The following is a 26,686-nucleotide window of genomic DNA, read 5'->3' as shown; positions in this document are numbered from 1 at the left end:
TCCTCTCGGAAGGTGTGCTCCGTATGCGGATCCTGCGCTAGCCACTGGCTGCTGTTAGTCTCTCACTTTCATGGACCCTAACTCATCCTGTTAATAACTCATCCTGTACTGACTCCCTTGCTCCGAGCCAAAACCCACAGAAAGGCCTCACACAGTGAGTGCTGCTCTCTTCGGCTACTCTGATTTGGTCCCCGATTGCATTGGTCATCATGCCGCGAGGCTTGAGACCTGATTCTCCTTTCTCTTGCACCGCTCTGACGTGCATGTATCTCCGCTGACTTAATGGGATTACTCCTGATTTGCACCAGTGTGAGTACCCCAGGTCTCTTTTGGAACCTCCACTTTAGCAAATGTCTTCCTTCCATTTACTACAGGGGGGCTAACTCCCAGCTGACCTGTTCCTTGTGCAGTCACTTACACCGGTACACAGGTGATGTAAATTGCTACCAAATCAGAGTGACCGTGTGCTACACCCACTTCACACTCGATCTCCACAGATGGAAGTGACATATGGTAGGTGAGAGTTGGGCCCTCCTGGCTAAACTACCAAAAGAACTCAGAACTCTGGGTGCAAAGAACTCCTGAAAAGCTGGTCCCAATGGTAAGTGGTAAGGCCTCAAAAATCTATCCCTGTGGCTTTCCTCAGTGGATTGGATATATCTAGGGTGACCAGACAGCAAGTGTGAAAAATCTGGACGCGGGGGGGGGTTTAATAGGAGCCTATATTAAAAAAAAAAAAAGACCCAAAAATCGGGACTGTCCCTATAAAATTGGGACATCTGGTCACCCTAGATATATCTTTTCAAAGCGATTCTCCATTTCTTTCCTGCCCAGATGTCTAACCTCTCCAGGCCCCTTGGAGTTGCAGCTCCTGCCAATTACTTATCCTCTGCAAATCTCGTTAGCGTGCTGTTTACTTCCAGTAATCAGGAAGACTTTAAATCAGACCCCAGTCCCTGTGGTCCTTCTCTAGATCCCTCACCCTCCGTTCCAGACTGTCACTAGTTTCCAGGCCACGTGAGAGTTCTCCTGGACAAATACGTGTGAATTAACTTTACAGGCGGGATTTCATGCCACACTGTTCAATACTCTATGGCAATCCAAGTGCATTAAATCTGCCCTCCTCCTCTGCTAAATAACCTTTTAGTATGGCCAAAATTAATTGGTGTCTAACCTTTTTTCCCAGTAGCTGTCCCCTCATCTCTAAATCCAAGGCACTTGCTGTATAAATCATGCTCGCCCATTATGGAATGTAGAGGATGGACAGAACATCCTGAGAGGCACACAGGGATCTGCTTTCTGCAGTGTCACCTTGGTGATCTTCAGAGGTGCTAATGAGGCTGGATTCTTATCTGCAGCTGTGTGTAGCCTGAGGGAGGGGAAATGGGATGGAGCTACACAGACCTCATACATGTTCTAAGGATCTGGCCCAAGCCATGAGGGGCCAGACTTGTTAAAGAGCATGGGACCAAATTTCCAAGTGCTCAGAGCCCGTGATTGGGGCCAGGTGCTCAGCACCCAGCACACCGAACTCTGTTGAAAATCTGGCCCTGTATCGCCTTCCCTGATCCTGGCCACTGTAGACTTGTTTCAAAGTCAGCCAGAGCAGGCACTGAGCAAGGTCAAGCAGCTGTTGGTCTCCTGAGGGAGAAGGGCAGTGAGTGTGGTGGGGTAACAGGTCAGGATGACCTGTTTCTCTTCAGAGAAGTAATGCTCAAATTTTCACACCCCTCAACCCAGCGGTGGGATTATCCCGCAGCCTGATCAGACCTGCTGTGGTTTGTGTCTGAAAGGTGGAAAAACCCATGAAACTTTTACAAGTGAAACTCCAGGGAGAGCTTGTAAAACTGGTGTTTTCAGATTGGTTCAACTATACTGGGATAAGTAAAGCAGTACAACCCCGTAGGGTGAATGCAGTTATACCAGTGTAAAAGTGCCTTATACGGGTCTGGCTTACTCTCCACGTGAGAAGGGAAACAAGCTATACTTGTAGAAGCACATTTATACCAGTAGAACTGTAGCCACACTAGAAAAGTGTTGAACCACTTTAACTGTTTTGGTTTAAAAACAATAACTCACCCCCTAACTGATGAAGTTATACTGAGTATAGAGCAGGCCTGAGTGGAATGAGCATACTGAGCTAAAGATATTATGTGAAAAGCCTGCTGTTCTGGGTGCAAAATACAATAAGCAAGACCCCAGTCTGCTAACAAGTTGGGCCTCCTACTACTATAGTATCCACACTTGGGGCTTGTCTAAATAGTTTCATTGAAATTGGCTTAAAACCTGATTTTCAACTGTTCATGCAGGAGATTGTACCGATCTGATTTGTTTAAAACTGGTTGGGCCTGGGAATTTACTGATGCAAGCTAAGCCGATATAAGCGAAGCTTTAATCAGCATAAGAGTGTCCACATGGTGTCCCACCACTTTAGTTAAACTGTTAGCACAAACTGCATGGAAAGAACATTATTAAGGTTGCACAGTCAAGCACTCAAAAGTTAGGAAATACCTGTGCAGCCTTAATCTGTGCATGTTATGTTTAAGAGTGCGAGTTTGTCACGGAGGTCACGGATTCTGTGACTTCTGCAGTGGCCAGTGCACCTGGCCCAGGGATAGCTCAAGCAGCTCCTGCACCAGTTGCACTGCTGCTGCTGGGGAAGTCTTGGGCCACCCTGTCCTCCCCCACACACTCCCCACAGCAGCAGAAGAGTTTGGGAGTGGGAGGGGACAGGGGGTTGGGGCATGGGACAGGGTGAGGCGGGCTCTGGGCGGCACTTACCTCGGGTGGGGCTCCCCAGAAGTGGGGACATCCCCCTCGCTCAGCTCCTAGGCGGAGGCGTGACCAGGCAGGTCTGCACATTGCCCCCGCCTACAGGCACAGCCCCCGCAACTCCCATTGGCTACGGTTCCCGGCCAACGGGAGCTGCGAAGCTGGCGCTCTGGGTGGAGGCAGCGGTGTACAGAGCTGCCTGGCCACCACCTGGGCCCTCCCAGCACCAGCGTGGTCCTGGGCTGTGCGCCACCCCCCACTCCCCTCCCCCAAGCACCCACGGTGCCCCTGCCCCCCCAGAATTTAGTCAGGAGTATATAGTAGAAGTCATGGACAGGTCACGGGCCGTGAATTTTTGTTTACTGCCCGTGACCTGTCCATGACTTTTACGAAAAATACCTATGACTAAAATGTAGCCTTAGTTATGATACAGTCTGTAATAATACGATCAGATACTTTTTATTTTTTCTCTAAAGGAGCCGGCCTTTGGTCAGTGCACAGGCTGGAGCTGCTGTGGGAGTGAATCAGGTTTGTGTAGTGAAGGAGGCGGTTGCCTGTAGGACCCCGACTTGTTTGTTGCAGCAGTTGAAAGGCATAGTGTGAACGAGGCAGGGAATGGCAGCAAGAGACAGGAGGGTTTGATGGTTAAGGCAGTAGAATGCTGCTCTGGAGAACTGGATTCTATCCATGTCTCTGCCACAAAGTTCCAGTGTGATGCTAGTATAACCCACACATCTCCTGGGTGTGGTGCTCTGTCGCCCTCCTGTGGCACCGAGACCACTGAGAGATTAATGAGTCTGCTACAGCCTTAGCTAAGAGCCCTGTGGCTTTTAGTTCATGCAGTAGAGCAGGGGTTCTCAGACTTTTGTACTGGTGACCCCTTTCACACAGCAAGCCTCTGAGTGCAACCTCCCTTATACATTAAAAACACTTTTTCATATATTTAACACCATTATAAATGCTGGAGGTAAAGCGAGGTTTGGGGTGGAGGCTGACAGCTCACGACAGGGCCGGCTCCAGGCACCAGCCTACCAAGCATGTGCTTGGGGCGGAACCTGGAGGGGGGCGGCGCTTCGGCCGGTCGGGGAGAGCAGGGCTGCGGCCAGGCTCGCTGCCCTCCCCCCCCCGGTGCTCCAGCCAGTCAGGGAGAGCTGGGCCGCGGCCGGGCTCTCCACTCTCCTCCTGGTGCTCTGGCCGGCCGGGGAGAGCGGGCCCGTGGCCGGACTCGGTGCCCTCCTCCCGGCGCTCTGGCTGGTCGGGGAGAGCGGGGCGCTGGCCGGGCTCGGCGCCCTCCCCTGCCATGCTCCCCGCCAGGGGGCGGGAGGCGGTGGGAGGCTTTTTTGCCTGGGGCGGCAAAAAAGCCAGAGCCGGCCCTGGCTCATGAACCCCCCATGGAATAACCTCACGGCCCCTTTAGGGGCCTGACCCCCAGTTTGAGAACCCCCGCAGTAGAGGCTCATGCATTTAGCTCCAGAGGTCCCAGGTTCGATCTTGCCCACTGACAACTGGGGTCTGTTGGCCTTACGCTAGTCTAATCACTTAAACCCAACTTTTCACAGGTGATCACTAACAAGTGTATCCCTCATTTTCTGGGTGCCTGGCTTGATATCCTGGGGTCTGATTTGCAGAAGTGCTGAGCGCTCACAGCTGTGGTTGAATCACTGGGAGCTGGGTTTTGAACATATCAGTGCTGTATGATGCTAAGCACTCTGAAAAATCAGGTCCTAGGCATCTCTGATTGGGCATCCAGATTTAGTGGATACTTTTGACCTTAATCTGTCTGTGCCTCTGTTTTCCATCTGTAAAGTGAGGATAATGCTCCCTCATCTCACAGGGATGCTATGAAAATAAATATGTTTGTGAGTCACTCAGATACTATAGCAGGAAAGGCCATGAGGAAATTAATAATTCTGCCTTCAGAGCAGCGTTTGGCAAGTGTGCAGTGCATAAAGCATGGGCCACACATGAACAATAAGGAGAAAATAAAACATTGAATAACTGCTCATTAAGTGAGCGCTCTTCATATTTCAGCCTCTTCCTCTCCTAGGCCCAATCTCTGACCTTTGCCTTTGGTTAAATATTGGAAAGCTTCCATCGTGTCTCTGAATTGTTTTTCAGTGTTGGCCTTGTGTGGTTACAAACTTTTGTTAACTTGGAAGGCAGACTTCATCCACTGAGCCTGTGACAGTGTCGTCAGCCTGAAATCTGCCAGTTCCAACTAAACAGGGCCAGCTTTAGGCCAATTCCCGTGATTCCCCAGAATCGGGCCCCGCGGGTAAGAGGGCCCCACGCCTTAGGCTCACCCGGCGGCAGTCCGCTTCGGCAGCAAGGGGGGGTGTCCGCTCCGGGGTCTTCAGCGGCATTTTGGCAGCAGGGGTCTTTCAGTGCTGCGGAAGACACGGAGCGGACCCCCGCCGCCGAAGTGCTGCCGACGACCGGGACCGCGGAATCGGGCCCCGCAGGTCCTAAAGCCGGCCCTGCAACTAAAACCACTGAAAGTTTAGTTCCTCTCTGTAGAGTCCCTTCTTATGTAACATTCATGCTGCCCTTTGATCAGACCCCTGGTGCTCTGTGCAGATTTCATTATACTTGCAGGAGTAGCTGGATGCAAATGTGGACGCAGACAGATCCTCAGCTAGTGTCAATTGAAACTAATGGAGCTACGCTAACTGCCATCAGTGGAGGACCAGAGATAGTCTTCCTGAGAACTCAACCAAGTGGGAAACAGGTGCATCAATTCTCCTCTTTCAGTTAAACTAACCATGAGGCTGCTGGCTGGCAACTTTTAACAGCCACCATGTGTTGTAGGATTGCTAGGTGTCAATTGCTCACCGAGGTTCCGATGATGCACTGCATACCCATGTGTCAAAGTCTGGGATGCATGCACCTGAAGTTCTCATCTATAGTTATATTTTCACTGTGTGGGCAGAATATTCCCCACTTTTCTTTTCAGATGCAATATAATTAGTGTTCAGAAGGAATGCATTTCCCCCTTGTGGGAATCATAGAATATCAGGCTTGGAAGGGGAGGTCATCTAGTTCAACCTGCTGCTCAAAGCAGGACCAATCCCCAACTAAATCATCCCAGCCAGGGCTTTATCAAGCCTGACCTTAAAAACCTCTAATGAAGGAGATTCCACCACCTCCCTAGGTAACCCATTCCAGTGCTTCACCACCCTCCTAGTAAAAAAGTTTTTCCTAATATCCATCCCAAACCTCCCCCATTGCAACTTGAGACCATTACCTCTTGTTCTGTCATCTGCCACCACTGAGAACAGACTAGATCCATCCTCTTTTGAACTCCCCCTTTCAGGTAGTTGAAAGTAGCTATCAAATCCCCCCTCATTCTTCTCTTCTGCAGACTAAATAATCCCAGTTCCCTCAGCCTCTCTTCATAACTCATGTGCTCCAGCCCCCTAATCATTTTTGTTGCCCTTCGCTGGACTCTTCCCAATTTTTCCACATCCTTCTTGTAGTGTGGGGCCCAAAACTGGACACAGTACTCCAAATGAGGCCTCACCAATGCTGAGTAGAGGGGAATGATCACATCCTTTGATCTGCTGGCAATGCCCCTACTTATACAGGATATTAAGGTTCAACAGATCAAGACTTCTTAAATGATACCTCACAAGGCAAACTTTGTACAAAACACATCATAATCGGATGATAGTGGTGAATATAGGGGTTCCAGGGCACTACTTTGAGGTACGGAGTGTCACACTCCTCCAGACCAATTTAATCTGTGACTAAGTGCTTGAATCACTTATTTAGATTGCTGTTTGGGTTGCATTGAAGGGGGTGTTGGCACAAGCGGTTACAGCTTCTTATCAGGTCCCAGTCTACCTTTCATATCAGTTGTCTTTACGGCACGATCACTGATTTGATCTCAGCTGATGCTAAAGAGCTGGAATAGGGACTTAAGTTGTCATTGTGGCTACATTTCAGTGATGATGGCATTGAAAATGTCTCTCCCGCAGGATTGTCAGGTGAATCAATGTTCTGCTTCAATGGTAGTGTTTCATTCAGTCGCACGGTTGTTCTTGGAGAATTCAAAGAAACAGATTCTCTGCCCTCTGATCATGAATTCTCTCAATCTCATCACTAATAGGGACTGTTAGCTCTCCTCAAGTAGAAGTGGAATTATTTTTTTTCACTCCGTCCATTCGGTTGCTTGTTTCCTTCAACTTCATCGATGTGTGAATTGTTGGGACGCGCTAAATGTTGAATGCCCATTTCCCATATTGATTTGCAGCTTTCATACTTACTGTGGCTAGAATAAGACATCACCTAGTGAATTCAAAATCTGAAGATTGGGATAAGATGAACTAAGCAGCTTTACAAAGAACTATGTTCTAAGATGCTCGGCGCAGCTTTCAGCAAATGCTAGATTCTGACAAACTTCCCTTCCTCAAATAGCTCACAACTGCACAGATTCCCTTCTCCAGAATCCTGTGACAGCTGAGTGCTACCATTAACCATGCTCCTCTTCCCACTCGCCAATGGGACATGATCAAAGTATCTGCTGAGCAAGTGGAATAAAGAAAGTAGATTGGAGAGCTTCTCTCCTCACCATCTTGTAACACACGAAGGGGACGTGCAATGAAACTGAAAGGTGGCAAACTCAAAACCCACCAAAAAAACCAACCTTTTCACACACACAATGTGTGACTTAGACTGTGGAACTCATTGCCACAGGATATCACTGAGGTCAAGAATTTAGCATTGACTGTTATAACTCTGGATATTCTTGTAATCCATATAAATCTCTGATCCCTCTTTGAGTCTTGTGAACAAACTCTGAAGGGCTACAAAAACCTCATGGTTTAATCCAGTCATTTATTAGCAGGGGTTAGAAAGATGCCTTAATGGGGAGGCAGATTATCTCACATCTGTCTACAGGGGGGAGGGGGTTGCACCTTCCTTTGGCCACTGTCAGATGGGACACTGGACTACACTAGCCAGACCCCTGTTCTGGTCTGGTCTTTCCTATGTTCATTGACTACACCCTGTCCCCCTCCTTGACTCTCCTGTCTTCCTACCAACACTGAACCCTTAGAATAACGCTCTTGCTGCTTTCTGATCCCTGCTGCAGTTCCTGCCAGTTGGGTTTTCCCCACTCAGTGTTCCAGCTCTCATGTGTGAGTTGTAGACTGAGTGCGCATGTGGTGGGGGGAGGAGGACATTGTTCAATCTATCAGAAGACCTCTCTCCGCTAGCGGTCCCACAAGCCCATATTTCTGTGAGGTAAACTGAGGCTGTTTTGTATATTGAGGAATCTATTTATACCATGTTCACTGCTGAAATCTCTTGTGGTAGACTTGCTAGGAGACCCCAACCCATGCGCAACCTCTCTTAGGCCACGTCTGCACCATTAAACCTGTCAGACAACTGGGGTCAAACAGGGCTCATCCCAACCCCTCTCCGACAACTGCTCCTGAAAAAAACTGTTCCACTGAGGGGGACAATCAGTTGGATTCAGTGCCTGCTGTAGCAAATCCTGCTAGACAGCTTGGTACTGAACTTGGTTGCAGCTGCCTCTGGGGTTGAACACAGCACACGCAGGAGCACTGAACAACAGATATGTGTATCTGTCTGAAACTACAGGGTGGCCTTTGGTTGGCTGGTTACTACAGATGGAATTTGCCCAGGAGCAGTGGGGGGAGAGCGGGAAGGGGACGGACTGAGGGGTAGGGTGTAATGGATCTCTCTGTCCCTTCTGAAACAGGGGAGGCTGGTATCTGACATAGGGGGGTGGGCAAATGCCTAGGATTGTACTGTAAGGGTCAGAGAAGCTCTGTTCTAATCACAGAAGTGGCCTTCCCCAGATCTCTGTCCTGGGAATTGCAGTGTCTGTACCCGGGCTGCCTCTGGCCTGGTGCTGTACGGCTTTGTTGTTCTCCAGGGAGCCGCCCTTTTTGAGTGGGACTGAGCTCCCTCCCACCCCAGCCCAGTGAAATTAGATTCTGAGAAACAGTCCTTTTAAGGCCATCCAGGGCTCTGGACCAGGATGATCTGGCTGAAAGGGAGGGATTTGGCAGCAGCCAGATGCAGCAGAAAGGAAAATGCACAAACCCCAGCCTGCAGGGCACCGGGGAGGAGCAAGGAGCGGCAGACTGCTGGAGTTAATCTTTTAACTAAGTGGGTCACCCTGCCCATAAGACACCCTTAGGTGGTCCCTTGACACAATCCCCCATCCTAGGTAGCTTTTTATCCCTGCAACCCAGGCAGGCCACTTTAAATATATTTCAGAGTAGCAGCCGTGTTAGTCTGTATCCGCAAAAAGAACAGGAGTACTTGTGGCACCTTGGAGACTAACAAATTTATTAGAGCATAAGCTTTCGTGGACTGCAGCCCACTTCTTCGGATGCATATAGAGTGGAACATATATTGAGGAGATATATATACACACATACAGAGAGCATGAACAGGTGGGAGTTGTCTTACCAACTCTGAGAGGCCAATTAAGTAAGAGAAAAAATTTTTGAAGTGATAATCAAGATAGCCCAGTACAGACAGTTTGATAAGAAGTGTGAGAATACTTACAAGGGGAGAGAGATTCAATGTTTGTAATGGCTCAGCCATTCCCAGTCCTTATTCAATCCTGAGTTGATTGTATCTAGTTTGCATATCAATTCCAGCTCAGCAGTCTCTCGTTGGAGTCTGTTTTTGAAGTTTTTCTGTTGTAAGATAGCCACCCTCAGGTCTGCCATTGAATGGCCAGACAGGTTAAAGTGTTCTCCCACTGGTTTTTGAGTATTATGATTCCTGATGTCAGATTTGTGTCCATTAATTCTTTTGCGTAGAGACTGTCCGGTTTGGCCAATGTACATGGCAGAGGGGCATTGCTGGCACATGATGGCATATATCACATTGGTAGATGTGCAGGTGAACCAACCCCTGATGGTATGGCTGATGTGATTAGGGCCTATGATGATGTCACGTGAATAGATATGTGGACAGAGTTGGCATCGGGCTTTGTTATAAGGATAGGTTCCTGGGTCAGTGCAAATACTCACCAGCAACCACACATCACTGAACAAAAACACTGACCCAGGAACCTATCCTTGTAACAAAGCCCGATGTCAATTCTGTCCACATATCTATTCACGTGACATCATCATAGGCCCTAATCACATCAGCCATACCATCAGGGGTTGGTTCACCTGCACATCTACCAATGTGATATATGCCATCATGTGCCAGCAATGCCCCTCTGCCATGTACATTGGCCAAACCGGACAGTCTCTACGCAAAAGAATTAATGGACACAAATCTGACATCAGGAATCATAATACTCAAAAACCAGTGGGAGAACACTTTAACCTGTCTGGCCATTCAATGGCAGACCTGAGGGTGGCTATCTTACAACAGAAAAACTTCAAAAACAGACTCCAACGAGAGACTGCTGAGCTGGAATTGATATGCAAACTAGATACAATCAACTCAGGATTGAATAAGGACTGGGAATGGCTGAGCCATTACAAACATTGAATCTCTCTCCCCTTGTAAGTATTCTCACACTTCTTATCAAACTGTCTGTACTGGGCTATCTTGATTATCACTTCAAAAAAATTTTCTCTTACTTAATTGGCCTCTCAGAGTTGGTAAGACAACTCCCACCTGTTCATGCTCTCTGTATGTGTATATATATCTCCTCAATATATGTTCCACTCTATATGCATCCGAAGAAGTGGGCTGTAGTCCACGAAAGCTTATGCTCTAATAAATTTGTTAGTCTCTAAGGTGCCACAAGTACTCCTGTTCTTTTTAAATATATTTGGTATTGGAATGTTCTGCTGTGACTCAGGAACTGCTAGCAAGGCCTAGCCGCTGGGTCAGCCCTCTTCACAGCTCTGCCAATGCGTGAGTCCTGTCCTGCAGCCTCCCCTGCTAGACCGGTGCTGGGCTCAGGTCTGTCCCTCAGGCTACGTCTACACTTGAAACGCTTCAGCGTCAATGCTACCTACGCAGACGGGAGGGATTCTCACATTGCTGGTGTTTAACCACCTTCCCTAGAGGTCGTAGCCAGGTTGATGGAAGAATTCTTCCATTGACCAAGTGCTGTCTACGCTGGGGGTGAGGTCGGCTTAACTCCGTTTCTCCGGGGCGTGGATTTTTCACACCCCTGAGAGATGAAGCTATGCTGCTGTAACTTTTTCAGTGGAGACCATGCCTCAGTCCTGACCTGGAGCTCTCTGCTGTCCCAGTCCTGAGTCCATGCCTACTTGAATCTAGGCTAAGATCACCAAACTCATTTCATTAGTGACTGACTGGAAGGCCTGGCCTAAACTAAAAAGCTAGGTTGACCCAGCTGTGTTGCTAAGGGGTGTGAAAAACCCATTTTCCTGAGTGATGTAGTAAAGCCAAGCTAACCCCCGGTCAATGGAAGAATTCTTCTGCTGCCTAGCTACCGTCTCATGGGGCAGAGGTGGATTAACGACAGCGATGGGAGGACCCTTCCTGTCGCCTTAGTGAGTGTCTACACTACAGCGTCGCAGCCGTGCCACTTGTGCCTTTCAAGTGTAGACAAGCCCTAATTCAGGGATTTTGTGGAATATTTTATATAGCTCTTTCATTCCCGCAAGATCTCGACTTCTCCTGTGACAGAAGAATGACAGCCTGACGCTGCCAATGCTTGGGGGAGCAGTCTCCCTGGGACTGTGTGGGTAGGTGGAGTTTGCAGCCTCACCTCTCAGTCTAAAGTGTTTCTACTGCAGTGATGGGGATAGATCTGAGGGTCTCACTGTCTTCAGTGCACTTACTCTCCTCAACCATCTGTGAGGCAGGGCAGGGGTATTACCCCATTGTACAGACAAGGGACCTGAGGCACAGGGGGGCTGTGACTTGCCCAAGGTTATATAGGGAGTCAGAGAGAGAATAAGGAATGGCCCCCAGACCCAGGCTATTTCTCCGCCCCCCCTGCCTCCTCCCCTGCAATCACTGAACCATGCATCCTATTCATCAGAGCTGTAGTACTAAAGCTGGTGGAGGCAGTTAACTCTTTTGGCAGGTGTGTGGCGTCCGTCTGGGCAAACCCGTCTGTATCTCTTGGGAACTTGCCCTGCTGCTTTCATTGATGTTGCGCCAAAGAGCACAAGGCTGCATGTTCCCACCAGGGTGCATGGTCCTTGGAATAAGCTCTCTACCTGGCTGCACGGCACCAAAGCAAGCACTGTCCCAACTGCTCTACAGCCCAGTGCTGTAGGGCTGGCAGGGGCAGAGGATGAGACTGGCCTAAGAAGGGTATCGGTGCCTGCAATGCATTGAGAAACCAGTTTACATGATGGCTTATGTCTTGTTCTGTCCTTGGGGGTTAGCTGAAGGCCTGATCCTGATTGATTCCTCTGCATTTTTTAAAACTTGGGGTTGCCAGTGGAAGGCCTCAACTCAGTGGTCCCCTTCTGATACCTTTTTGGCACTGAGTTGCGAGGAAAAGAGGAGACCCCAAAAGAAGTTCCGCTTTCCACCCCCTACAGCCAAGTTAGAACTTCAGGGCTGGCCTAGACAAGACAAATGTCACAAAACATTTAATTGCCAAGTTTGTGGGCATGTCTCCAGATATCCTGGGTTTCCTTGATTCTCTTCTCTGGTGTTGGATACAAGATAAAACTAAAATCTCCCGGGAACAGGGAGGCCAGGTGGAAGGCTAATACAGGGCTAATATTCCAATAGTGTTTGCAGTTGGGGTGTGGGGAGGACTGCGGAATCTGGGTATACATGGCACAGTCACAGATGTTGTCTCTTGCCTTTATCTGGGATCCCCTTCCCCTCTCTCATCCTCACCAGCAGCTGTTGGACAGATGTTCAGAGAGTGGGCAATTCTAGTGACACTTTTCAGGCTGCTCCTCCAGCCCTCTCATCCCCCACACTCCAGCCAGTCAGACACTGAGGAATGTTGCCCCAGGCCTGTTGCTTTGTCATTCCACTGGGAGATAACTAGGGCCCAGAATGTGCAGTGAGACTCTCCTGGTTTGTCTCAGCCTGTGCAGATTCTCTTCTCTTCCTCCCCACTTTCCAGCTCTCATTCCTTTACCCTTTTATAACAGGGAGTTGCTGGTTCTCTCTGACCTGGTGAACAGTGCAGGGTCAGCTGTGCCCAAAGGGTACAAAAGTTCCCATGTCCAGTGGTGATAGTATGGTGAGGAGCACTTCAGACAGATGTGGGGCCCAGGAGAAGTGCTGTTAACCTATCCTGCAGTGCTGTTCATCTAGATTCCTTGGGCTCAGGGGTCCAAGGAAATGGGGAAATTCCTGTACCTCCGGCAAAGCAACGAAGAGGCATCTCGTTTCTCCACGTTGTAGGGGTGCAAATCTCTGTTGCGTGCCCCGTGACACAGGAATCTGATCTCCTTCCCATGCCCCATCTAGCACTCATGGGTAGCTGAATCGCCACACGGAGCAGAGAGAGCCGGATCTAGGCTGGAGCTGCTGAGGACAACACTGACTGGCAGCCAGTGTCTGACTCATGTACCAAATGCATCCCACCACTCTTCCCTTAGACCCAGGGGCGCCTGCACTAACTACAAGCACCAGAATACAATGCTCCAGCTCAAGGCAAGAAAGTTCTGGGACACAAGTGGAAACATTGCTGGGATTTGCAGGCAATGCCAGCGTATGCAGCTCCAATCTGTGCATTACGTGACTTAGGTGCAGTGCGTGTGCTCTCGGTTGGAGCCTACACACCTGGGTTTTGAATTGTCCCCGTGACATTAGGATCTTTCCCTGGCACCTGCAGGGTGTCCTGGCCCTTTCCCAGGATTCTAATTGCACCGTCCAGCAGTTGCCTTGCTCAGTCCCGTTGGGGTGAATCTGTTTTTTCCTGTCTGTTTTCCACAGGATGCCGAACTGGGGCGGAGGGAAGAAATGCGGCGTATGCCAAAAGGCCGTGTACTTCGCCGAGGAGGTGCAGTGCGAAGGCAACAGCTTCCACAAGTCCTGCTTCTTGTGCCGTGAGTACAGCGCCCCACGGGGTCCTGGCCTTTCCGTTGACATGGCAACGCCCTGGCCTGCTTGCTCTTGCCAGCGATGTAAACATGCTCCCGCCACTGCAGAGCAGACCCAGACAGCTGACATTTGGCTAATTACTGCTGGGCTGGGAGCAGCTCTCCGTTCTCCTCCAGACTCGGGGAAGGAATTTTTGCAAAGCACCGTGGGTGATTTAGGGACTGAAATGTCAGGGGTGCTTTGGGAAAACATCCATGCAACTTCCACCCCCACATTGCTAAATGAAACACTAACCCTAAACCACACTAGGGTCTAAAGCGCAGGCCCCCTAGATGCCTAAAGGCACCATTTTAAAGCCCTGACTGTACCACCCCACAGCAAAGCCATGCTAGCGGTTCTGAGGGCTAGAAACTCCGTGAGGGCACATCTCAGCACCGCCTTTGAATGAAAAGGGAAGGATATGTGAGGAGCCTTGCAGGTGGTTGGAGTGTGGCCTTTGAACCCTACAGGACCTGGGGATCTGTGGACGGAGGATGCTGCTTTGCGTTGTGCTTGCTGGCCATTCTGGTGACCAAATGCCTGCAGCATGCCCGATGCCTGGGCCCCCCTCACCCGTCTGGCAGTTGTAGCCTCAGCCCATCCCTGCGGCAGTCTCCACATTCCGCCCAGCACTGGAAAGGATGTAGACATGGAGCGGCAACTGACGTGCTAGCTCCCACCTGGGTGGACATCACCTGTGCTCAGAGAAATGTGGGGTTGGGTCGTGCAGCTGCTTTCCACTGTTGGCACCTGCTGTCCCAAGAAATGTAGATCCCTAGAGATCATAACTGGCAGGGGAAGGGGAGGCGTTTCCACGGAATCCGGAGTTTATGCAACGACACAGGATCTCCCCACCCGATAGGTGCACTCCGGTGTCTGCTTCCCCGCACAGGAAATGGGGCCCGCCCGCAAGCCCTGGTCGGTTTGCTTCTCCCCAGTGTAAGGCTACATGTGAACTACAGAGCCCAGGTACCCCCCAGCACGGGTGCAGCATACGCTGACAGGAGTTTTTCTGCCTGTGTAGGAACAGCACCTTCCCAAAGGACATGGGCTGTGCCCACAGAAGCACACTTCTGTCAGCATAACTGCGTCTACACTGGGGCTTTTGCCAGCATTGCTCTATTGGCTGTGGATGTGTGTTCCTCCTACCTCCCCCCTACACAGATGTAGCTATGCAAGTGTTAAGTGTAGATTAAATGTTTAAATGCCCGATGGCTCAGCTGGTGGGGATTTGCTGAACCGCTGGACTAGATGGGCTCCAAATACCAGCCCAGCTCTGCTACAGAGGGCTCAGGAAGCTCCTAACCCACAGAAATTCCTGACATAACCCTCCTTACATGGCAAAAATTGTCCTTTTCCTTTTTCCCCCTCCTACTCTCCAAGCACAGAGAGCGCCCAGGGAGCAGCTGCCCAGGAGGAAAAGCACCATATTTAGTCATGGGGATGGGAAGTGCAGATTTAAGATCCCATATTTAGGTGAAAAGCGCTGGGCCGGCAGAGCGTTCCGAGGGGAGTGCTCAGCTCTGTGTTTGCATTCTTGAAACATTGTTTAAGGGCAAGACATTTTTCTTCTGGCAAGGAGACAAGCAGGCCATGGGGAGCGGCTTCCTGCTGACATTTAAGGCATGCATGTGGGATGGGGGTTGAGTCTGTCAGTCACACACCAGTGTCTGGCTCTTGCTGGGCTAGCTGCTGTTTCCCTCCTCCAGCCTCTTTGTTCCTTTACAGTCAGAGGTAGGTAAACATCAACAGGCTGCCAGCTGGGATGTTGTGAGCCTTGCCCCCCCTCTGATCCTGCCCCTTCCAGCCTCCTCCCTGCCCCAACAACTTCCTCTTGGATTATCTGATCCAGCGCTAGTAGGGTTACCATTCGTCCAGATTCCCCCGGACATGTTCGGCTTTTTGAGCTAAAAATAGCGTCCGGGGGAATTTATAAATGTCCGGACACTCTCTTTCCCCCCCCCCCCCCCCCCCGCCCCCCCCATCATGCAGAGCGTGCGTGGCTAACAGGGCGGCCGGCCGGCCGGTGCCACTTACATGGGGCTCTAACAGCCAGAGAGAGCCCCTCCTCCTCTCCCCTGCAGCAGAGATCACTCCCTCCCTCCCTGCATTCGCAGATCGCCTCTGGCAGTCTGGAGCTCCTCCCCCGCTCCTCCTCCACTGCTGCCCAGCTTGCCGGGACAAACGGCTCAGGCCGTTCCTGAGCAAGCTCACAGAGACATTGGGCGAAGGGCAACAACCAGGGGACCAGGGGGTCGGAGAAGGGGCAGGGAGGTTTTGGAGGGGGCAGTCAAGAGATGGGGGGAGGGGGGGTTGGGAGTTTGGGGGGGGGGCTTCCGGGGGGGGGGTGGATAAGGTTTTGGGCAGTCAGGGTACAGGTAGGAGGTAGGGTCCTGGGGGGCAGTTAGGGTGGGGGGGGTCTTAGGAGGGGGCAGTTAGGGGACAAGGAACAGGGACACTTGGGGGGGGGGTTCTGGAGGGCAGTTAGGAGCAGGGGTCCCAGGAGGGGGCAGTCAGGGGACAAGGAGCGGGGGGGGGAGTTCTGGGGGCGGGGCTGTCGGGGCAGGAATGGGGAGAGGGATCGGAGCAGTCAGGGGACAGGGAGCAGAGGGGTTTAGATGGGTCTGGAGTTCTGGGGGGGGGCTGTCAGGGGGTGGGAGTGGTTGGATGGGACGTGGGAGTCCCAGGGGTCTGTCTGGGGGTGGGGGTGTGGATAAGGGTTGGAGCAGTCAGGGTACAGGTAGGGGGTAGGGTCCTAGGGGTCCAGTTAGGATGGGGGGAGGGTCTCAGAAGGGGGCAGTCAGGGGACAAGAGGCAGGGAGGCTTAGGTAGGGGGTGGAGTCCTGGGGGGCAGTTAGGGGCAGTGGTCCCAGGAGGGGGCAGTCAGGGGACAAGGAGCGGGGGGGAGGGTTGAGGGTTCTGAGGGGGGTGGGAAGTGGGAGGGGTGGGGCTAGGGCAGGATGGGGGCGGGGCTAGGGCGGGGCTCCTCCCGTCCTCTTTCTTGCTTGCTGAAATATGGTAACCCTAAGCGCTAGGGCTTGGAGGTCAAGTGTGTCTAAGCCTCCAAGAGTGCTGTCTGTGCTGCCTGTCATCGGCTAGTTCTAAGCTGCCAGTCTCCTGATTGGCAGGAGCATGCTCCAGTTGGGGTTGGCCCGGACCGAGCTGGACTCTCTCCCAGCACGCACGCTTTCTGCTGTCGTCCCATGGAGCCGATCCCTCGAAGGTTGGGATCACTGACCGTCCATGCAGACCTCCCCTGCCTGCACCATTCCTGATTAACCCTTAGAACAGTGCAGATGAGCTTTGTAAAGGATTTCATAACTTGTCATTTCTCAAATTGCATTCACTCTGCCCACTGGCAGCACTGGGGTTAATGTCAATTTCACCTTTTAGCTCTGAACTTCCTGGCTTTTACCTGGACGGGTGGGTTGGTTGTTTTTTAACTCATACTAATGTTCCTGTTCTCTGCACGCTCCTTATTAACAAAGGTTTTGTCTGGGAATTTCCTTACTCCTTAAAATCTAACACATGATATGTCTTGGGAGGACTGATGCTCTCAGACTTGCCAGTGTGTTCTGGCTGCCCAGAAGCCAGAGATGACCTATAAACTCCTGACCAAGGTCTGAGGGTGACATGCTCCTTGTTCCTCTCCAGTGGTCTGTAAAAAGAACCTGGACAGCACCACCGTGGCTGTGCATGGGGAAGAGATCTATTGCAAGTCCTGCTACGGCAAGAAGTATGGCCCCAAAGGCTACGGCTATGGGCAGGGAGCAGGGACCCTGAGCACCGACAAGGGAGAGTCGCTGGGAATCCAATCCGAAGAGTGAGTTGGAGCCTTCATTTCAAAAATAGTGGCTATAAAAGGGAATTGGAGAGAGGCACCCCCATTCCAGCGCTGGGCTTTGGGGGCCCCAGAGGGGAGGGGCACTGGGGACCCCGGGGAGCTGAGCAACTCTGTGAGCATTTCCTGTTCTAAAGAGATCCTGCTTTCTACCACATCTTTCTATTTCCGTGTAAAGTTCTGCACTCTCCTGACCCCTAGTAGTCAGCAGTTAGGCTGGCAGGCTCTTCCCAGCCTTGTAAATGCCAACCTCTGCCCAGGATCCTCTGACTGGGTCAGTTCAGTGCCTGGCTGCAGCTGGGCGTCTAGCTGAGCCATTCACCTGCTGAGACAAGGCCCCCTACCGTTAACAAAAGCAGCCCTGAGAACAGAATCAAGCTGGCAGCTAAAACGTAACCTAGCAGGAGCCTAATGAGACCAGTAGCCCTTGCCCTCCTGGGTAGTTCAAATGACCAGGAAGAACGGGAGGTGTCTACTCTTGGGCCCAATACAATCAAAGCCTGGCTTAGGCTATGTCTACACTCAAAATGCTTCAGTGGCACAGCTGCAGTGCTTCGGTGTAGACACTCGCTACAGCAAATGAGCGACGGGAGGGGATCTCCCCTTGCTGTGGTTAATGCACCTCCCCAAGAGGCAGTAGCTAGGTCGAGTTCTTCTATCGACTTAGTGCTGTCTACGCTGCGGGTTAGCTTGGCTTAACTACGTCGCTCAGGGGGTGGATTTTCACCCCCCTGAGCAATGTCGCTGGGTCGCACACATTTTCTTGTGTACACCAGCCCTTCAGCCGTGTCTTCACTGCCAAGCAAAGGTGTATGTTTACTGTGTCATTGCTATCTTGAGGTGGCCTCACTGTAAAATCCCAGAGGCGCTGGAGTTCTTAACTCGATGGAGTTCATCATCATCAAGGCAAATCCCAAAGGGACGTAGCCCCCTTGACGATCGAGCACCACCTGGATCAATCTCGAGCTAGGTCCTTCAGATGATCTGGCCCAATGTTCAGGCTACAGGTAAGTCTGCATTGCAGCCAGGGGTGTGACACGCAGCTTGTGTAGCCAGACCTGTGCTAGCCGTACTCTAGCTAGCTTGGCAAAAATAGAAGTGAAGCCGTCGTGGTGTGGGTGTCCGTGTAGGCTGTGCAAGGCTGCCTGACCCCCTGGGTACGTTCTCATTTGTGCATCCCATGGTGATGCCTGCAGCACTGCACCCTCACTTCTCTTTTCAGAGAGCTACTTAGAATACAGCTAGCTACATGAGCTGCCACTGCGCTCGCACACACATACTGCAGTGTAGACATTCCCTTAGAATCATAGAATATCAGGGTTGGAAGGGACCTCAGGAGGTCATCTAGTCCAACCCCCTGCTCAAAGCAGGACCAATCCCCAGTCCCCAATCCCTTGGTCCATCATTGGCCACCGAAGCCTTTGGTGCGCACGTGATCCCCAGCCATGCAGCAGCATCCCTTGGTAAGTACACTTTGTAATTCATTGGTCTTCCATCCTAATAACATGTCCATACCAAGAGAGCTGCTGACACCGAACCAGTGCTGACGGTGGGTGCTGGGTTCGGCTACAAAAAGCCAGTCGAGGTCAATCTCAGGTGCAGGGTACAGGGTTGACTCCCCTAGCTCCATCGAGCGAAGGACTCGGTGCCTCATCTCCACTTGGGTTTTAGGGCGGGAGCCAACTCAAGCCAGCAGCCGTGCTGTAAACACCCACCTTCGGGGGCAGTGCAGCCCTCGCCTGGCGCTCCTTGCAGAGCTGGTCAAACAGCAGCAAGGATTTGACAAAATGTTGTGCTGAAGTCTTGAACTTTCACCCCAGGGGGGCAGCTCCCATGTGCATCCCCCATTCAGAGCAGGGCAGCTTATAGCACCTGGGAAGCCATCCATGGAGTGGGAGGAGCTTCTCCGGCCAGAATTGCTGGCTCCCTGCAGCATGATGGGAGTGGCGGTGATTCTAGTCTGCCTTCTCCCTGATCTGTCAGGGCCGCGCTTCACTAACGGAGGCAGGTCTCCCATAGAGCACACCGGCGGGAGAGTCTGTAGCCTGTGTGCCCCCTGCGGGGAATGTTCTAACCCTTCTCTCCCAGTGTGTAGATGCCCAGAGCTTCTGAAGGGCTGAGCCTCCAACGGGAACTCCTGTGCTGAGCCCTTCTCACAGTCTGGCCCTAGCAGAGACTCTCTTCTTCCCTGAATGTGGAGCCCCCCGTCTCATCAGCCATCTCTGTCTGCCGCTGCTTCCCAGTCGTGCAGGCCAGGTAACTAACTCTCCCTAACTGGAATCCCACAGGAGCCAGCCCCACAAGCCCACCAACAACCCCAATGCCTCCAAGTTGGCCCAGAAGGTGGGCGGTGCCGACGGCTGCCCCCGCTGTGGGCAGGCCGTGTATGCTGCTGAGAAGGTGATTGGCGCTGGGAAGGTAAGACAGCAGTGCCATGGGGGGAGCTGACTGCAGGGTGGTGGTTCCTGAGTCAGCATGTGGCTGGGAGCTCTGAAAGGGTCCATGGGCCAAGCCCAGATGCTATCATGGGCCAAATGTCCAGCACCCACAAATGGGGCTGGATTTTTAAGAGCTCAGCTAGTGCCCAACGTGCTGTGAGCTTTCTGGAGAATCTGACCCCTATGAATGGTGCTGGCCCCTTCTGAAAATTCTTGTCTTTATGGTACATGCAGGTGGCAGAGAGCCGCACGCATGGGATAGCCACAGGTCCTCTCCATCTCCCTGATCCTGGGGGATTATGGCTGGTCCCTTCTTCTGCCCCCCTCCCCATGCCCTGGGAGGAGAATGATATGCCTCACAGGCCTGGGCTGGAACACACGTCTGCTGCAAGGAAACTGCCACGTTGGCATTCTCCCCTTAGGCTCTAGAAGGCTGGATCTGGCTTCCACAGCCCAGTTCACCCAGCTGCTGGCTTCCTAAGTCTTCAGTCCGTTGGCTTCTCTCTCCTCCAGCGCTGGCCCCTGCATGAGGCAGGGTGATGAAGTCTCCAGACTGTCTTTGGGTTTTCCCCTGGCTTTGCCCTGTGAACACATACAGCTCTGCTAACTCAGCTGTAGCATATCTTGCTATTCCAGTCCTAGACTCTGTCCCGCCCACCAGGAACTCTGTGCAGTCCTGACCTGCAGCACCCTCCACTAGTCCAGCTTGACTCGTGTTACTGGGTCCTCAGTGGGGCTGTGATCCCCATATGTGTAGCTAGGACTACTGGGGCCATGTCCCATGGTTCTACGTGCTGCAGCAAGCTGAGGTGCTCGGAGTCTCTCCCAGTGAATTGTGGGAAAACTTGTCTGTCCTGGGCACTTGAAATTGTGGGAAGGCATCGGAGGACTACTGGCTTTCAAGTGGGTTTAGCTCAGTGGTTCTCAACCTGCGGCCCGCGGGCCACTTGCGGCCCAATCAGCACCAAGCTGCGGCCCATGTGACATCCTCAGGGCCATAGAGGTTGTATTGGATGTGGCCCACAATGGTAAATAGGTTGAGAACCACTGGTGGCCTGTGTCCTCACTGCAAAGTGGGTGGGTCACCAGCCTGAGTGGAAGTGGCCAGCTAGCCTGGGTTGAAAGCACCATAAACTCGAGTGAGAGGGTTTTGTGTGTGGACGGGAGGGGGGTTAGGGAAACACCCAGGTAAGAACCCGTTGTGACCCTGCAGTGAAAACAGACCCTTAGAGTAAGGATCTGGGCACAGTGTTTAGTGGGAGACTTTGCATTCTACATCTTTAAGTAACTGAAGCTGGAAACGTTGCTATGTCTAAACAAACTGAGAGAGGATACAAGCGTGTCTTGAAATGTACCGATAGTTCTGCTGCTGGTGGTGGTGGCATAATTCCGCCTGTTGTCTTCGCCTCCTGCCTCAACCCCAAGTCCACATTTTATTTTCCCAAAATGGTTCCATGTTTCCCAAAGCAGTTTTTTTTTTTTTTTTAAACGCCTGTGTCAGCAGCTCTCACTATTTGCAGCTTAACTGATTTATCCATTAGGAACTCGGGGAGCAGCTGGGCGAGCCCTAGTTTTAAAAGTCAGCCTGGTGCCTTTGGTCTCAACATCGGGGTGTAACTTTCCTTGGTGTGCCTGTTCTAATTCTAGTGCTTTAGCATGCATTCATCTCTAGAATATGGAGCCAGGGGCTCTCGCCAGAGCCTTAGGTGGTGCGAGTCGAATCACCACTGCTTGGCTGACTTTAGAGGAGTTGTGCTGATCAACAGCAGTCTAATGTTTAAGAGTTAACTCTTTACCGGAGCAAATCCTAAACTATGGGTGGCTGGTAGTTTGGAAACAAGATTAAAGGAGCATGTTTTATCTGTGATGTGTTTCATGCATGACCCGGTTGAGATCCGGGTTAGACCAGCCTCTGAAATCCCACTTGCCTGGAATCTTTTCTGATGAGCCAATTAGTTTTGTCTCACCAGGGTAATGAGTGGTTTTCCCTGAGCTGATCCGCTGGATGCAGGGGTAGCCCATGCTCACAGCATGGCTCTGTCTGAGGTCCTGGGGTCAGTCCCTGATGCAGACAACCCGTCGAGGGGCATCGTGTTACGTGGGGAATGGAATATGTGAGCTAGGCTAGGGCAGGACGCTGTTTCCCAGGGAAATTTGGCTGTGACTTGGGACTTGTGCTCAGAAGCTTTAAAACCTCTTTAAGGAGGGGCCGGGCACTGAGGATCCTGCCCAGACAAAAGGGAGTGTGATAAAAGCCAACCCTTCCACGTAATGTTGGGGATACCAGCCAGGGACTGCGAAGGGGTAAAGCCAAGGGTGTGCTGCTAGAAACAGCTACACTGCAGGGACCTGAGTACCACAGAGTCACGCTCACCTTAAATCCACCGTCCCATGGAGTGGAGATCAAGCCACACTGGTCTGACCCGGGCTCTATTATGGCTGAATCCCTTCTGGGGAGAATGGGATTGTGACTGTGGCCTCGGGACAGGCGCTTTTCACTGTACAGCTTCCTCTGTGGCGGGGCCCTGGGGGTACTGCCGGGGAGAGCCAGGAACTGACATGCCCAGGGGTGGCTCTATGTTTTTTGCCACCCCAAGCATGGCAGTCAGGTGGGGGGCGGTGTGCTGGTTGCCGCGAGGGCGGCAATCAGGCAGCCTTCGGCGGCGTTTCTGCGGGTGATCTGCTGGTCCCGCGCCTTCGGCGTACCCGCCGCCGAATTGCCGCCAAAGCCGCGGGACTGGGGGACCTCCTGCAGGCATGCCGCCGAACGCAGCCAGACTGCCGCCCTCACAGCGACCGGCAGGCCGCCACCCGCGGCTTGCCGTCCCAGGCACACACTTGCTGCGCTTGGACATGCCCTGGGTGTCCTACCGGTGGGTGACTGCCTGAACGGCTCCCTGCTCTGCTCCCCGCCCCCTCTGACCGGTCTCTGCTCCTCTCCCCGCAGTCGTGGCACAAGGCCTGTTTCCGGTGTGCCAAGTGCGGCAAAGGCCTGGAATCCACCACTCTGGCTGATAAAGATGGGGAGATCTACTGCAAAGGTGAGTGCCCCCCTTCCTGGCATGCTGGCATCCCCGGGACCTGGGGGAGAGAGGAGTCCAGAGCGAAGTCGGGGAGGGGGCATTGTGGGGGTGCATCTTCAGGGAGAATGAATTGCTGACCCCAAACCAGCACACGAGATGCTGAGAATTGTAGGTCCTGCTAAAACACTGGGGGGTAGCTGATACTGAAATGTGAATGGAAGGAGGTGCTGTCCAAATGGCCCCAGAGGGGCAGGGATGTACCCGGGGAGCACCCCGCGTATGGGAACAGCGAGCACTCGGACTCTCTAGTGGCCTGGCACCTTGTGGGTGCTTGTGGGTTAACGCCGCACCGGCCACACGGGCTGCAGAACCACTGGATCTCTCCCCACCTAGCACCTACAGATGACCTCACCCTGCTCCACTGGGGCCATAGCCATGCTGGTCTAGGTTTGTGGGGGCGGCTGGTGGCCTCTGGAAGTGCCAAGTGAGTCTAACATGTCAGTATCTTTCAATGGGAGTCTGTAAAACCCCTAATGCTTCTGCTTTTGAAAGAGGTGGGCAGTGCCCACCCTGCCTGCCCTAGTAGCCCCCTGGGGGGCAAGGGCATCACTGCCTTCATTTCCCCTTCCTGCCTATGGGGCTGTTGCCACCACATCCTCCCCTCCTCTCCCCCTACCCCCCCCCGGGGGGAAAGCCAGGCTCCTTTTGCAGCTGTTCCCAAAGTGCTGCAGCCGGCAGCCGGGTTGCCCATGTGTGACTGGCTGCAGAGTCTCCTTGTGTGTGTGGCCCCAGCTCCGTACGGGGGAACTCGCCCTGCTGCTGCCCGGGTTTGTGTCCCTTCTGGTTGGTCTCCGGGGTGGACAATCGCATAACTTTCATTGCACCAAACTCTGCCTGAAACCAGAGACTCTGCCATCCCTGATGATTATCCCGGGAGCTCTGCCCAGGGCTCACTGACAGTGACTCTGGGGGGTTGTCACTTGATGAGGGCTGGCGTGTGGGTAGGATCTAGGAGAAGGGAGAGAACTCCATGTGAGCCTGATCTCTGGGGTTTGGCTGTGAACTCTTGTCCACATCGAGCAGTAGAGGTGAGAAACTAACACAGGGTAAACTTTAAACCCCCTCCCCCACCCTGGCAGCCAGCTAACAAGGGCAACTATCTCCAGGCTGGGGGAGAGTTGCAGTGGATAGGGAACCAGGCTGGGAGCCAGGACGCCTAGGTTCTGCTCCCAGCTCTGCCGCTGACATTGCTGTGTGATCTTGGGCAAGTCAGTTCCCCCCCCTTTGTGCCTCAGTTTCCCTTGTTCATAAAGGGCTTTGAGATCCTCTGATGAAAGGTGTTAACCAGTCCCCATGTGCTTGTTTCTTCACCCTGTTTCCGCCTGCCTGAGAGATGGGGCCAGATCTGAACTCTGGGAACTAGCCTATTTCAACACTGACCCCACACCGTAAAACCACCTCCCCCCTCATCCCTATGTCCCCAGTGGCTGACACCCTTCCCTTCCCTGTGTCATCATCACTCATGGCTTCTCCCTTCCCGCAGGATGCTACGCTAAGAACTTCGGGCCCAAGGGGTTTGGCTTCGGGCAGGGAGCCGGCGCGCTCATCCACTCCGAGTGAGCCGTCAGGATTGGCATCTCCGCCTCTCCCCTGCAGGGCCGAGCGCTTCGCCGATACCAGGCTCGTCCAGACCGACCTTCAATCGTGGATCAAGACAGCCCGGTCCTTCCCCCACTTCCTGCCAGTGCTTCTGTCAATAAACTCCTGCTTATTCTAACTAGACCACCACCCACTTGTCTGCTGGTTTCCTGACCCAAAGCTCACTGAACTAACAGGAATCTTCCTGTTGACAGCCGTGGGCTTTGTCTCAGGAGTGAACAGCCCTAGCATAGGCCAAATGGCCTTGATGCCCTCACACGCTCGTGCAGAGAACTTTCCACGCAGCTGGGGAGTGTCACTTTGTAGGTAATAGGCTCACCTGTGAAACCTGGGTGCTCTGGGGCTCTGAATGCAGCCAGCCATTGGGACGTCAGAGGTGTATAACAAGCCTTATTCGATCGTTCCTAGATGTAAAAAATCAAAGCTGGCAAATGATTGGGGCTTGTGGGTGGGTTATTGTTCCTCTGGAGACAGAGGGAGACAGAGATCCAGTGACTGATGTGAGCGAGAGATAGCGGGAGAGGAGAATATTTTTTAAATTGTGTATTGTATTAAAAATACTAATTAGAGGGACAGTCCAATATAAATCACCAGCCAGCTCCTCAGTGGTGTACATCGTTATAGCTCCATTGACTTCAATACAGCAATGTGAGTTACATCCTGGTTCTAAATCTAGTAAACTAGTGCGCTTTCAAAAGTGGCCACTGACTCAGATTGCCTCAGGTCTGGGGGGCCGACAGGGTGCTGATCTCTTTCAGAACCACTGCAGCTCCCACTGATTTCAAAAGGGTACTTGGCACATCTGAGACTCCAGACCCAAGCTGCCTGTTACAGTGTTCCTAAAAAAACGATGCCCAGCGTCACTGGCTAACTTGGAAACATTTGGCCCAGATTTCTCTTCCCGCATTACTAACAGCACCGTAGCCTATTAACGCGAGAGTGTAGAAACAATCCAACTTGCTTTTCACTGTTTGCCACGGTTTTGTGTTTCTCTCAGCTTGAACATTGAGGTCAATTTCATGCTTGTTTCACAGTTGATGCCGCAGTGTTTGGGTTGAAAACTCTGCCCAGAAATGTTTGTATGTTTTTAAAAAAACCAGGGCCAGTTTTGCCCTCAGTTACAGTGCTGTATGAACAAACTTTCCCCAGTACAGTTCTCATTATGGGGCTACAGGTGCGGCTTTGCTTTGATGGGCTCAGATGCCATCTTGAGCAGAATAGAAAGATGCAAAAACTGAGCAAGGAATAATAGAACATGGGATCACACAGAGCATTCTATGGGTTTATACCTAAAACTTCACTAATTCACTGGGCATCATTCCTTCCCTTCACGGTGTTACCTGGGCAAAGATCACAGCTTTCATTTCTCCTGTTTCCTCCTGAAGCAGAGATGTCTAGGATTCCACATACCTTTTCCACAGTGCAGGAGAAACATTATGTTGCAATATTTCTACTGTATGTGCCATGTATGAGGATTTTGTTCAAGCAAAATTATGTATTCAATAAAGCTCTGAGAATGAGGCTTTTGTTCAGTCTCTTCTTTCCCTAGCAATAAGAGGAGGGATTAGTCACATCAGAGGGGAAGCTCCTTCTTTGGCTTCATGTGAAACTGACTCTGTAGGAAGGGAACAGGCTGCTACTTTTAGAGAGCTGGATCAAAGCTACTTTATTACCCCACTGCTTGGGTCATCAGCAGGATTTGAACCTGGGACTATCAGTGTTATACTATTAGCTACTTGTATCTCCTCTAGCTGATAGCACTACTAGACTCTTACTAGGAGCAGCATATGGGGGAGACAGGCCATATGCTGTGCTAAAGTAGGTTATACTGTATTAATTAGTTGGATCACAAGTGGCATGAGTTTAATCTCACCCTAGGGCCCCAATTTCTCCACCCCACTGATGCCCAGTCTGTGGGCATCTAAGCCCAGGACAGGAGCGACTCTGAGTCAGGCCTGGGCTGCAATAGC

The 26,686-nt window shown here is 52.0% G+C and overlaps 1 protein-coding gene across 8 annotated transcripts in view; it reads left to right on the top strand.

The window, feature by feature from the left end:
- CSRP1 (cysteine and glycine rich protein 1) overlaps nt 1-26,237 on the top strand; it is a 31,614-nt gene extending 5,377 nt beyond the window's left edge. For 5 of the 8 annotated variants that reach the window (XM_065592294.1, XM_065592292.1, XM_065592298.1 and 2 more), the window contains exons 2-6: nt 13,609-13,721; nt 17,410-17,578; nt 19,885-20,014; nt 22,982-23,075; nt 24,601-26,237. In XM_065592294.1, the coding sequence (XP_065448366.1) occupies nt 13,609-13,721; nt 17,410-17,578; nt 19,885-20,014; nt 22,982-23,075; nt 24,601-24,677 (583 nt within the window). In that variant the 3' untranslated portion in view covers nt 24,678-26,237. Of the gene's footprint in view, nt 1-374; nt 602-5,349; nt 5,501-13,608; nt 13,722-17,409; nt 17,579-19,884; nt 20,015-22,981; nt 23,076-24,600 lie in introns of those variants that run through there. The other 3 variants (XM_065592297.1, XM_065592293.1, XM_065592296.1) reach the window with 3 other exon arrangements.
- The last annotated feature ends 449 nt before the right edge of the window (nt 26,238-26,686 follow it).

Source organism: Chrysemys picta, chromosome 4 (genome assembly GCF_011386835.1).
Source record: "Chrysemys picta bellii isolate R12L10 chromosome 4, ASM1138683v2, whole genome shotgun sequence".
In the NCBI taxonomy this organism is placed as follows: Eukaryota; Metazoa; Chordata; order Testudines; family Emydidae; genus Chrysemys; species Chrysemys picta.
The sequence above is the reverse complement of the archived record's forward strand: the minus strand, read 5'-3'. Positions and strand labels throughout refer to the sequence as shown.